The sequence below is a fragment of the Diabrotica virgifera genome, chromosome 4 (assembly GCF_917563875.1).
Source record: "Diabrotica virgifera virgifera chromosome 4, PGI_DIABVI_V3a".
NCBI lineage: Eukaryota > Metazoa > Arthropoda > Insecta > Coleoptera > Chrysomelidae > Diabrotica > Diabrotica virgifera.
The window spans coordinates 182,647,946-182,661,521 of record NC_065446.1 but is presented as its reverse complement, the minus strand read 5'-3'; the positions used below and the strand labels follow the sequence as shown (position 1 = coordinate 182,661,521).

At 32.3% G+C, this 13,576-nt stretch overlaps 1 protein-coding gene across 1 annotated transcript in view; it reads right to left on the bottom strand.

Annotated features, from left to right (window-relative positions):
* Window positions 1-3,304: 3,304 nt before the first annotated feature.
* The window catches only part of LOC126884026 (uncharacterized), a 74,692-nt gene continuing 64,420 nt past the window's right edge, over window positions 3,305-13,576 (bottom strand). Inside the window, exons 5-6 of the mRNA XM_050649815.1 lie at window positions 10,238-10,380; window positions 3,305-3,499 (exon numbers count right to left, since the gene is read on the bottom strand). Coding sequence (XP_050505772.1) covers window positions 3,356-3,499; window positions 10,238-10,380 — 287 coding nt within the window. The 3' untranslated portion in view covers window positions 3,305-3,355. The remainder of the gene's footprint in view (window positions 3,500-10,237; window positions 10,381-13,576) is intronic.

Here is a 13,576-nt window from a genome sequence, read left to right as displayed (position 1 = left end):
AATAAATACAGCAAATACGTCTTTCCTTTGATCTCGGGATTTCTGCAATAGCACATTTAGTGCAAAGAGTGCGTCCCGGGTTCCCAGTCCATTTCTGAAGCCAAATTATGTTTCATCCTGGTCTTCTTCACATTTATCTCTGATTCTACTGTGGATGATACGTAGAAAGATTTTCAAGGTGTGGCTCATAAGGCTTATCATTCTATAGTCGCTACAGTTTTTCGGACGTTGTTTTTTTGGTAGGGTTATGAATTCGGACTTTAACCAATCTTCAGGGATATCACCAGTCGAATAAACATCATTGAAAAGTTTAACTAGTATTCCAATGTTTTCCTCATTTATGAGCTTTAACATTTCTGTAGGTATGTTGTCGGAACCAACGGTTTTCTTGTTTTTTGGCAATTTTATAGCATGTTGTATTTCTGATTTTAGTATTTCTGGTCCTTCACCTTCATCTAAAGTGTCCAGTTCTTCGGGTCTATCATCATTATACAGTTCATTTATATAATTATACCAGGTAGTTCGAATTTCGTGTTCGTCTATTATCATTTTTTCCGACGAATCGGTTATAGTATGTGGAGTTTTCTTATAATAAAGACCAGCTACTTCTCTAACTTTTTTAAACATATTAAACGTATCATGTTTTTCATTCAACTTTTCTAATTCCTTGCATTTATCCTCCATCCATTTTTCTTTAGCTACCTTTATTTTTTGTTTAATTAGTTTCTGTTTTTCTTTGTATTCTATTTTGTTATCTTTAAGTTTTCTTCTCTGCTCCATCAATACTTTAACATTTGTGTTTTACAAGTTGAATTAAGTTTCACATTTTTGTAACAAATGTATCCACCCAAGTAACTTTGTTATACCAATGTTGGAGTATGTTGCAGGTATTTGCGACTAGATGCATCATTATGTATCCATTGAAGCAACAGTTGTTTATTATATGCGATGAAAGAGGCACCTGCTCCAGATTTCTTCCCAGCAAACAGACCGACGTGTTAATTACGGGAATTTTGGGTACACTTGTCACCAATATACGTAAATTTCTTACGTGAATTTCACGTAAAAATTTGGTTGGAATGTCACATGTCTTTAAATTACGTGAATAACTCGTCTTCAATAGACGTGTTATTTACCTTAAATAGCAATAAAATGTTTCAGGAAATTGACGTTGCAAATACGTGTTGATTAACGTATCTTTTAGGGAATGTATATATTAGTATTCACGTGAAAGATACGTCCTCGGTTCACGTAAATAATTCGACCTTAATTAAGTTATGAATCACGTAATTATTATCCTCATATGATATAAATAAAACAAGCATAATATAAAGTATTAACAATGTATTTATTTAGTAGAATTTAGAGACTTTAAAACATTTGTCTTGCATAATAAATTATTACACAATATAATGAACCAAAAATGGTATAGTCTGTTCGCTAAACTCAGACGCAACTTTCTAGATATTTTAGTCGGTAATTTTGCCAATTTTAGAAAAATTGGCAAAAAATAATTACTAAATAGTTAATAATCACTAAATAGTTAGTAATTTCGCCAATTTTTGCAAAATTGGCAAAAAACAAAAAAGTTATCGACTAAAATATGTAGCCAGTTGCGTCTGAGTTTAGCGAACAGACTATACCGACCTAAAGACACATTAAAAAATTTGCCAACACAAAACACAACACAGGTCACTTTTTATTTCTAGGAGGCACTTCGACACTTTCTTGTTTTTTTCTAATTGCATCATTGGCACTTCAACCCTCGAGCAGTGAGGAAAACGCTTTCACTTTTTGTTGTGAGAAATGTGAGAAGCTGATATTATAGAGGTTATGATCATCGATTTTAAAAATCGATTATTTTTAAATTACAATTAAACTATTCTACTTACTTTAAATTAGTATTACGTATTTTCGTATTGTTTTTAAATTTCTTCTACTATTAACTAATTGGTCTTAGGTACTAAAAATCTATTTCAATACCAGAATAATATAAACAAATAATCCTATCGAAATAATCCTATTATTCGATAAATCGATCAATTTATTTTTCGAACCAACTATGTTAATCATGTACCGTGGTCAGGTGATAGTTTTAAAAGGAGGAGAAAGGCTTGGTAGTACGTCATCACCGCGGGCGATTTGAAAATTAGACTCAACACCATTTTAGCTCCTGTAATGTTTTTAAAGAAAAAAATAGCAAAAATAGCGGCAAATCAAGGTTGGATTGAAATAGTTGTGCTAAATGATTTTAAAAGCGAAATCATAAGCTTTTTGTTTAAATATTGGTATTATTTACATTACTTTTAAGTGAAATACATCTAATTTTTCGACGTCCATAAAATAAAGTGAGTAAAATTCAAGCGATACCTATTTAACCAACACCGTTGTAAAATTTTGTTTTCCAAAATAGTTCTCAAAATTTAACCAAAGGGAGTTATTTCTGTTTCGTGATTATTACGTGAAATAAACGTACCTTTGCGATGTAACCGACATTCACACCTACTATAAAAAACATGTACTATATTCGTCATTATGATTTTATATTATTCTAATGTCAAACATGTATAAAGGAAGTCCTAATATATAGGTGAATGATTTGGCACTGAAATACGTTTTTTTCCCGTCATAAATCACCGAGTTACGTATTCGTTGAAATTTGCCGTAAATTTAACGTAATCATCACGTAACTGGGCTCAAACCTGTTTGCTGGGTTCATAGCCTTGTATTTCTTCCCCTCTCTGTAGAACTGGACTTACAAATTCCTTTTGTTTCATTTTGCCTCTTCTATATTTTCACAGTTTATACTACTGCAAATCTTGGACCAGGTTTCGCTTCTCAGCATTTATAATTCTTTTCAGTTGCATTCCAAATACATGTTTCTTGTTTTTATAACTATCTCTTATATGTGTTAATACAGGCTTTTACAGTCCATTTAAATACCACTTCAACAACACATTTCAGAAAACAAACAAACAGTTCGAACCTGTCAACAACTAGCGACTATGACTAACTACTAAGCGGTTCACATTGATGTTAAGATTTGTCGCTGTTGCACAATGTTGCAAGATTTCCTTTTATCTTTACCGCTGAAGATGGAAACACACAATATATACTCCAACTGCTCAACTGCGACATAAACATAATAAACATACTGCAACACAGTCTAAAATACTACAACAACAGCAAACTTTTGTGTGATTGTTGCAGTAAGTTGCGGTATGTTGTTTTGGTGGAGACAAAGCTTTAAGCTATGTAAGTTAAACACAAAATTCAAGGTGGTATTAATGAAATGCACCAAAAGTTTTATGGAATCTATATATATTTTTACACAAATCCAAAAACATGCAATATATTAATAGGTTTTAGAAATCTTCTCCCATTTGTTAATTTGTGGTAAAAGTTTCTTTTGAAGCATATTTCCTGGCTCTTCGACAATCAGTGTAAAATAAATACCGAATAACAAACTCAAAATAACGCTGATTATATAGTCCTTGACCTAAAAATATAAAACGTTAATATAATATGTATATGGAGGGCAACAGATTAATATAATATATAATGTAATAAATGCCTAATAGTCCAAGTAATGAAGCTTAAAATAGGACAAAACCTCGCAATTTTTACAGAATGGACCGATTGGCTTGAAAATTTGAGGATAAGTAGTGGATAGTCCAAGGATCAAAATATATATCATGCCGAAAGGCGCTTTTACCATGGAGGTGGTTGCCACCCTATCTCGGGGGTGGACATTTTTTATTATATTTTAATCAAACAAGTTGGTAAAAACGTTCATTCTAAGCAAAAAACGTTCTATATATTTTTTTGATAAAATTGATAGTTTTGATTTACTCCCTATCGAAAGTGTTAGTTTTATATCGAAAAAATCAATGTTTCTAATAAGGTTTCTGCTAATATCTCCAAAAGTTTTCGTTTTATTAAAAAACCTTTATTTAACAAAAATGTGCCTTTTGAAAAAATAAGCAAAAGCGTTTTTTTTAAGTTTTCTTTAAGACCAATAGTAATCGAGCTATACTTTAATATATATGTTAACTCTTCTTCGTCAAATGCTAAATATTGTAGTTTCAGAGTCAAAAGACGGGAAAACTATGCATTTTTCGAGGAAAACTTGTTCAAACTAATTTAAAGTACTTAAAAATATCTATCTCCATAAATAAAAAAATGTCTCTAGCTCAAAAATTAAGTGACTTATAATGAAAAGAATGTCAGTCCCTATTTTTTCAGCGAAATAGTGATCGCAAGCAACCCCCTAATCACCACAATTATTAAAATTAGTTATTTATCTTATTTGGTCTTTTTTACTTATATATTATTAATAGGTTTAAGAAGTTTGAACGGCTTAGAATGATTAGTTTAAAAAAATGGAGTTAAAAGCGAATAACGAATTTTTTAGTTTGAAAAAAAAATGGCCCTTTCTTCAGAATAGCAAGATTAGAATCAGAGATACGAAAAAATGTTTAAATATAAGATTGTAGCCCATTTAATTCCCAAGAATCTGGTTTGCAAAAATTATCTCTACGGTAGAAATTGAGTGAGCTATTGACAAATAAAACTTGTCATAACATGCAAAAACCACCTTTACCAACTCATTCAAAGTCACCTCTTTTTGTGACTGAGGATTTAAAAAGATTTAATATTAATAGGTTTACGAATATTGTAGAAGCCTACAAAATTATTTTATACCAAACTTTCTAAGGTAAAAAATAAAACAGTTAAGGTTAAAAAATCAATATATTTAAAAAAAGGAGAGATCCAATTTGAAGCATAATAATGTAAGTTAGCGGTGTTTTTAATCATTGGCCTTATTAATTCTTATTTATTTATGTATTATTAATAGATTCTAGAAGTTTGACAGGCTTAGAATGATTATGATTAGTTTTTAAAAAAACTTTAGTTAAAAGCGAATAACGAATTCTTATAGTTTGGTAAAAAATGTCATTTTCTTCAGAACAGAAAGATTAGCATCAGAGATACGAAAAAATGATTCAAAATAAAAATGTAGGTTATTTATTTCCCCAGAATTTGGTTTGAAAAATTTTTTTCTACGGCAAAAATTGAGTCAATCGTAAATGAGTATTATCGAAAAACATTGATTTTTTCGATATAAAAGTAACATTTTCGATAGCGAATAAATCGAAAAATATTAATTTTATCAAAAAAATGTATAGAACATTTTCTGCTTAGACTTCATTTTTTTTTGTCAACTTTTGCGGTCAAAATTTAATAAAAAATTTCCACCCCCCGAGATGGGGTGACAACCACCCCCATGGTAAAAGCACTTTTTGGCATCATATAGATTTTGATCCTTGGACTATCCACTACTTATTCTCAAATTTTCAAGCAACTCGATCCATTACGTAAAAATTGCGAGGTGAAAAGATATTTAAAGACAGCCTTTCTAATCCCAACTTAATCTCAGTTGAATTTATTTAGATTTCAACCTTGATAGTCTCATCTGAAGAGCCGAAATAACTGACGATATATCGAAAATGTCATGCTTTACAGATTTTAAAACCTTTTCAGGATTCAGCAGTCAGCAGGTTGTTTTGTGGATATCGTCAATTTTTTTAGTAAGATATTCCAGTTTGCCGTCATTTTTAGTTAATAGATAATAAGTTTCGATGAAAACAGGCAAATTGTCATTTAGTTTTTTAGTCACTTGAATTAAGGCCTTAATATTCTCTAATAGTTATTTATAAAACAGTTCGTGAAATATGCTTTTTGCGAACGCACGCGATGTTTAGAGCACGAGCGACAACGGAGCGAGTGCTATAAATCGCGTAAATTCGCAAAAATTACTTGACGCACAGTTTCATACAATATTTTATCTACGATAAACAAATAAAAAAACTGTAACACTTCGTCACTGGAATTAATTTCTATTCTACAATTTTTATAACTTTGACATTTAATAATTCTAATTTCTTTCAAACCACAAAACTGTAAAAATTTTTGTTGTAATTTATTGCTCATTATATTATCACCATGACAACGCGAAAGTTAAGGATATTTGATTATATGAAAGTGTGTCAAAAACAGTGCGAAAAAGTAAATCCCATTTAAAATACATTGTTACTTCATGCACACTTTAAACCCTTCACGCACTGCTATCTATAATGACAATATAGAATAAAGGTATTTGATTTTTTGATTAATTTGTAATTTATCAAAATCTAAATTTATTATTTAGAAGATCGCTTAATATAGACCATTTTTCTTTTGCAACACTCTTAGAGCTTCTCAGACTATTTTGTTAGCACAATTTTTTAGATGATTTAATAAGTTTTAAATAGGTTGCCTTGTATTTGGTGATATATTCCGTGACAGAGACGTTGGTAGTAAATTTATTGATGTACATTAGTAAATATATATTCTTGGCTGATATGCGGATACCTTTGGTAGCTGAGGGTTTAAGATATTTTGGCTTAATAATTTCAATTAACGGAAATGCTTGGAAAGTTAACACTAGAAGTACCAACATTTTTGCATACCTAGAAGCACCGGAGCCGTCAAGATGACGGGTATTAGAATTTTCTATTGCCAGTCGTTTTCGTATCATTTTTTAATTGAAAAAAAAACCTATATTGAGTTATTAGCTACTAAAAAAAGACGTTTAGTTAATTAAAATAAATTATTTAATTATTTAAGCACAATTTATGTAGTTACAAAGTATGTGACTTTCACATGTTTTATTTTAGTTTTAGTTCCCAGTTTTCACTTCTTTTTATTCAGGTGCTATCTCTGCTACGGAGGTTGGTAATCATCATAGCTATTTTAATTTTTGAGTCAGTAGCTCTAAATAGTTGTTTTGAGCTGCATCCAAACCTCAGCCATGAAATTCGTCTTCTTCCGATGCTTCTTCTGCTATCTACCCCTCCTTGAATTATGAGTCATGGGATCCCATATTTCTCGCTCCGCATCACATGTCCGAGATATTGTAGCTTTTGTCAATGCCTACGTTTATTATTTGATTGAGGTGTTGTATCTCTGATTTGTTTCCGTTGATACTGTCCTGCCCTTAGTCAGATGATCTTGTCGAAATTTTTCTGCTAACTGAAGTAGGAAAGTTTGCCAAAATATTTGACAACTAGTAACTTCTTTATACAGAATCCAAGCATTTATTCCTACCATATCTAAGATATTAAAAAAAGCCTGCAACGGCCATCTTCTTGAAGCTGATTTAGTTGAGCACTGTATGGCCATCTGATCTACAACGTCTACTCCGTATTTTGTATGGTTGTAGTAGGTAACGGTTTTAGGTTTCTCCGTTTTTTCTATGCCTGTTTCAATATTGTTTGAGCATAGAGAATTCAGAGCTAGGACATTTTTGATCATTTTTATCTGGTACACCTGGTTTCCCTGGCTAACTCAAGTCTTCGTGTATGAAAATTTTTGATTTGTATAATTCCATCTTTTCGTTTTTATCGACGTAGGAATATCCTTTCTTGCTCGGTTTATTGTTCCAGTACTGCTGGTAGCCTTTTTAAGTAATACTTTTTATGTATCGTAACATTTCTTCCCTTATTCATAAATGGTTCCATTAGACGGCTAATTAGATACATGTTCCCCTAAAAGTTGATTGTCTGGTCGTTGTTCATCTTTCCGTAGGTAAGGAAATCCGTGTAATAAATATTTGGACTAAACATTAGCTGTAAGCCAGAATTTGATTCCAAACTTATCGGGTTTATACGCCATGTACTGGGTGAAGTGATATCTTGCCTTTGTGGGAAAAAGCTGTTCGTCGATAGTTATATTTTAGCCAGTTGTGGGTGTAGCAAAATATACAATTCTCTATAAATAATTCTCCTCCGTAATAAGGACCGCATTTTTTCTAGGTACACATCAACATATTCAACAAGTAATTACACTAAGTACCTACCTGCAAAAGAGAACTTGTAATCCTTAAACAGATGTAGCAAAGTCCTAAATTTTTAAGTTTCTAGAATAACTATAAATAAGTAGTAATAGAGAGGGTTAAAAATAGAAACTAGTCAAAATGACCGCCCTGGTGCTTCTAGGTATATATTAACACATCTCAAAAAGTAATTACACGAAGTACCTGTAAAGGAGGAATTATAATCCTCAAGTAGATCTAGAAAAAGTCCTAAATTATCAACTTGCTAAAACAACTAGGAATAAGTAATACATAGGGTCAAAAATAGAAAGCAGTCAAAATGACCGCTCTGGTGCTTCTAGTGTTAATAAAAAATCACTGAAATTATAGTCGACTTGCATAGAAGGAAAGTGCCACCCAGAGGTTAAGCATAAATTTTGGAATTCAAGAAAGTTCCGAGCGGAAAAATCCTGCCTAAACTTCGGGTTTTCGAGAAGGATTTGCTGAAGCTGAAACGATATGAATTAAATGTTTACGTAAAGAAGGCAAACCCATAAAAAATAGATAATGGACTAACATCTAGTCTAGGACATGAGAGCACGTGTCAGGGAAGCTAGAGCCACCTAGCCACATGGGAGCCATTTTTAAGAGCCATAACCTCCTTCTTGGTACACAAGTAAGAATTCTGCAATACTTTGTCCTTTTTTTGTGATATTAAATCGTGGACCTTGAATGAAGATATGTCGTCGCCTCAAAGTAACAGTAGGATATGTAAAAAAAGACTTTTTTGATTTCCATGTCAAATGATTCGAAATAAACCTTTCTGTTGAGTGTAACACTAAGGTAAATAAAAAGTGAAATATTTTTCACAATTTTACATATCCTTCTGTAGCTTAATTCCCTTTGACCCAAATTTTATAATGCAACACTAAGACAACATACATATCATACAGTAATATATTGTCGTTTGCCCATTTTGTTCACAAATAATATTAATGCAACACTAATAAGTTATCTTACGCACATATCCTACTGTTACCATGTAGTTTTTGCTGAATTGCGAATATGTCTTTGTTTACATTATACGGCTTGCGGTCACAATATTATCTTCAATAATCTTAATTGTTATACATTTATGTTAAAATGTGTATGTTAAGACTAAAAATTAATAATTCAGCCAACTTAATTTGTATCTAGAAGAGTGTTTAGCGAAGAAAAATTATACTGTTTGTGATTTGCTATCTAGAATTTATCAAGCACAGGAAAAAGGTAAGTTAAATTATTAATTATTTACAGATAGTGTCAATACATGATAAATTCCTCTTTAGAAATTTCGCACTTATTTAAGAAAATGCAATATGCTTTTACTCTCACAACTTTCAGCATCCGCTATTACCAAAACTGATTCTGATTATTTTTTGATTTTATTTTGTTTATCTTTATTGTCAAATTCTTAAATTTTTGTAAAAAAAAAGTGTGTTAACGTAATAATTTATGTAGGTAATAAAATGTTTGACCAGCAGGATTGTTTTGTTTTTTGTATTGGAAGGTCTAAAATAATAAACAAAACTTCAGTGAAATATAAGTTTACATAACAAAAATTTGCGGATATCGTTAAAAAAGAGATTATCTCTTAGGGCAACACTAGGACAAGTAACTTTTTTTCCAATAATTTTTTACTTTTTTGTGAAGTAATAAAACTTGTTATGTGACACCTGTAAAGTTAGGTACTCAAAAAAAATTCCATGTAAATCCATTCAAATATAAAAAAGTTATTAAATATTGAAGTTTCGTAAAATTTTCAATAGCGTTTTTCTCGACACTACATTATTTTACATATCCTACTGTTGCTTTGATACGACGATGTGCGAAGAACATACATTGTAACCGTAATTGTATGTGGCTTTATTGGAGAATACTTAGAATCCTGTGGACTGCGCGAGTCAAAAATAAGGAGGTACTACCTGACCTAACCCTGGGGAGATACTGACTATGTACTACCAAATTTCGAAAGCAACAATACTTCGGACACATTATGTGAAATCAATCCAGTTACACCCCCCTACAAGCCATTCTGCAAGGAAAATGAGGTTCAGGAAGAAAAAGAACCTCCTGGTTAAAAAACCTTGGAACCTGGTTCGTCACAGCATCTGTGCAGCTTTTACGCGCTGCTGGAAGGAAGACCAATATTGCCATAATAAACGACAACTTTTGTCAGGGATAGGTACATGAAGAAAAATCTCTCCATTCGGGGTGGACTCAACCCCAGGGTAAAAGCACACTTCAGCATAGAGTGGACTTAGCATGTTTTAAGTTATTTCCTACTTACGGTTAAAATTTTATGTTTTTATTTTAAATCTTAATAATGTGTAAACTGCTTACCAATTTCCAAGAGTCTATATAAATAGGCTCCTCATTAAATTTATTAATCAATATTATAAATAAAAGGTGGGTTAAATATATACCATAAACGCAGTTACTCAGAACTACGAATATTTTGGATTCCATAAGCTTCTTCACTGGACCTAAAAGTAAAAAATGTGGTTTTTGAGCTTTAGTCGTACAAAAAACAGTTGAAGTAAAATTTTTATTACTGCAATTTTTTTCATTTTGTATACTTTTATCTATAGTTGTAACGGTACCAAAGTTATTTGAAATCTCGATCCAGTTTACATTTGTAACACTTTCGTTACACCCTATATATCATAATCGTTGGGACCGCGTTTTGCGTGGAATTGGATCTGTGAGTTCTTTTCGTTCTCACAGTGATTGAGTCGATAAATTCTTATTTCCTCACATGATGTGTGTCTTGTTGATGGTACGGTTCTCAGGATTTTTAGCGGTGAATTGGATCATCCGATATTGTTTTGTTTATCTTCGGCTAGTTATCAAAAGGATTTAACGACTTTTTGAGACTGAGAGCCTGGAAGGTGTTTATGTTAGAACATAAGTGGTTCAGCGATAAGAGCTTCAAAGTTTCATAAACAACAGGTGGTCTTATAGCTGACTTAAGCATTTTTCATGGGAAGAATAGGCGGTACAAAATATTGAGATCTGCTTGTTTGTTTTTTTTGTGATTGGTCGAGCTGTTTTGGTATGCTTTAGAGGGCTTAACCCTGAGCGTGATTTACAATTTTTTATTGACCAAAAGTTTGATTGATTGAGTGTCAAGTCAGTTAATTGGTCGTTGAATTGTTGGTAGGAAGATTGAATGATTTTTGGAGAGGGCGTTGAATTTTGGAGATTAGAGTTTGTGGAGATCGGTACGTTTAGTTCTGTTGGGTCCGTCATCAAGTTTAGTTCTGTTAGGGCTGTCATGGAGTTAAGTTTTATTCGGCAGAGAGTTCTGATATTGCCGTCATCAAGTGAAGTTTAGTTTGGAGTTGCAGTCAGTTCCAGCTTAATGAAAGTAAAATGTAGTTACAAGTTCTTCGGCCGGCTGATAGAACTCAGCCCGGCGATGCATTGCGTTACAACGGAACTCCGGCAATTTTAGCTGTTGTTAGGCTATTGTTGATATTGTTTACCACTTTTGGTATCAGTTTTTTTTTCTTGCAGTCAGATCCAGGACTTATGCAAAAGAAGTTTTTCTTTTGATGTTACTAGTTCAACACACCAGTTAAAGCCTAAAGTTTGCTAGTATTTTTTGATTCCGTTAATGAACTAGATAAAAAATTCTTTTTTTATATATTTTTGTTCGAGTAAGTGCTAATTTATTTTGACAATGTTGAATTTTTCTATAAAAGTTTTTTGATGAACTATGGAGATTTTTTTAATGAACTATGGGTAACATGATGTACTTTTCTTGTATCAATTTAGTGACTTTAGTGAAGTGAAATCGCGCTTTGGATTTAACAACCACCAAGAAAAATCAGGACTGATAAACAAGGTATTTTTTCTATTTTATTTTTTTTTGGTAATCACGATCTCTATTTGTAGACCATAAGAGATCACAAATTTAAATTCATTTTTTTTTGTTTTAATAAATAATGTTTAATTTGCTAAATACAATCTTATTATTTCTCTTTTCCTTCTCTCTTGTATTGTAAGAACAGTAAAGAATTGGCTGAGTATAGTATAGAGTAAGATAAGGTAAGTTACGTTATAAGTATATTGTATATGGTGTAGGTATATTTATGTGCCTATGTTTTTTTTTGTTATATTTTGATTTAGCTAATCTATCTTTCCTTTATTTCAATTTTTTTATAAATTTTTTGGTTCCTTTAAGGTAACCAGTGGAGCCCAATATTTTATTTTTTTTTTGACATCCTTATTTTGATTTTTATAATTTTTTTATTTTTTTTAAACTTATAAGAGTATACTAAAAACACCCCTTAAAAATCCTTCCCACATCTCTTCCGATTCTGAGCTACTAGGCCATGTCCTTCATTGTGTAACATCCCCTAATATGACATAACAACATCTTGTCAAAATTCTATTCCCTTTTCATGTTATACAAATGTCACCCTCTTTTGGGGCATGTTACATAGTTAATATTGACGTTACATCTCTATTCACAGAGGGGCCCATACCTTACCTAGTCTATTCTTATTATGTCTATGTTGTCTAGATTGTTCTTCTCTTCCTTTTCTTTATTCTATGTAGGCATTACTCTGTTTTTCAGTGTGCCTCCAGTAAGTTGTCGTTCCATAGTTTTCGTGGTCTTCCCACTGATCGTCTTCCTATTGGGGAACCGTCTCCTGCCGTCCTGACTACTATATTTATTTGTTCTCATTAAAGTCCTTGATACATTAAAGTCCATGAGTCCTTGATGTACTCCACCGCAGGGCCCCCGCAAGACTGAGCGGCGCCCGCGTGCGGCATATATTTAAGCGCCCTTAAATCTACTATATCCACTTATGAAATATGTAAATCTATATTTTTTATTTTTTACTTGTAATAAAACAACAGAAATTGCAAGAACTCAAATTTTATTTTTATTGTAACTGATTTTCTGATGATGGCAAAAAGAAAATAAAACATTAATATGTTAGTTAAGAGCATAGGCGCAAAATTTCGGGCCAATGGTTTTTACACTCCAATCTAGCAATCATGGACCGGTTTCAAAACAAGGTGTTACGAGCAATAACTGATGCGCCGTGGTTTGTAAGCAACACAGACATCCTACAAAACCTTCAAGTGCCAACTGTGAGTGAAGTGATAGTGTCTTCTTCTTCTTCTTGTGCCACTCCTATCGGAGATTGGAAATCATCAAGGCTACCCTGACTTTGTTTACAGCTGACCTAAAAAGTTCATTAGTGGTGCAGCCAAACCACTCTCTCAAATTCCGCATCCACGACATTCTTCTACGGCCTGGATTCCGTTTTCCTTCTATTTTTCCTTGCATTATATTTTGAAGTAATGCGTATTTATGACCTCTCATCAGGTGACCCAAATACTCGAGTTTTCTTCGTTTTATCGTTAATAAAATTTCTGGGTCTCTTCCTATCCTCCGTATTACTTCAAGATTTGTGATTCTTTCAACCCAACTTATCTTCAGCATTCGACGGTAGCACCACATCTCGAAACTTTAAATATTTTTTATGTTGTTCTGTTTGAGAGTCCAGGCCTCTACACCGTATAATAGCGTGTTAAATACGTAGCCACTTAGCATTCTTAATCGTAGAGGGATGCTTATATCTCTGTTGCAGAAGAATTTTCTCATCTTTATGAAGGTGGCCCTGGAAATTTCGATACGTCTTTTTATTTCATTGTTTTGGT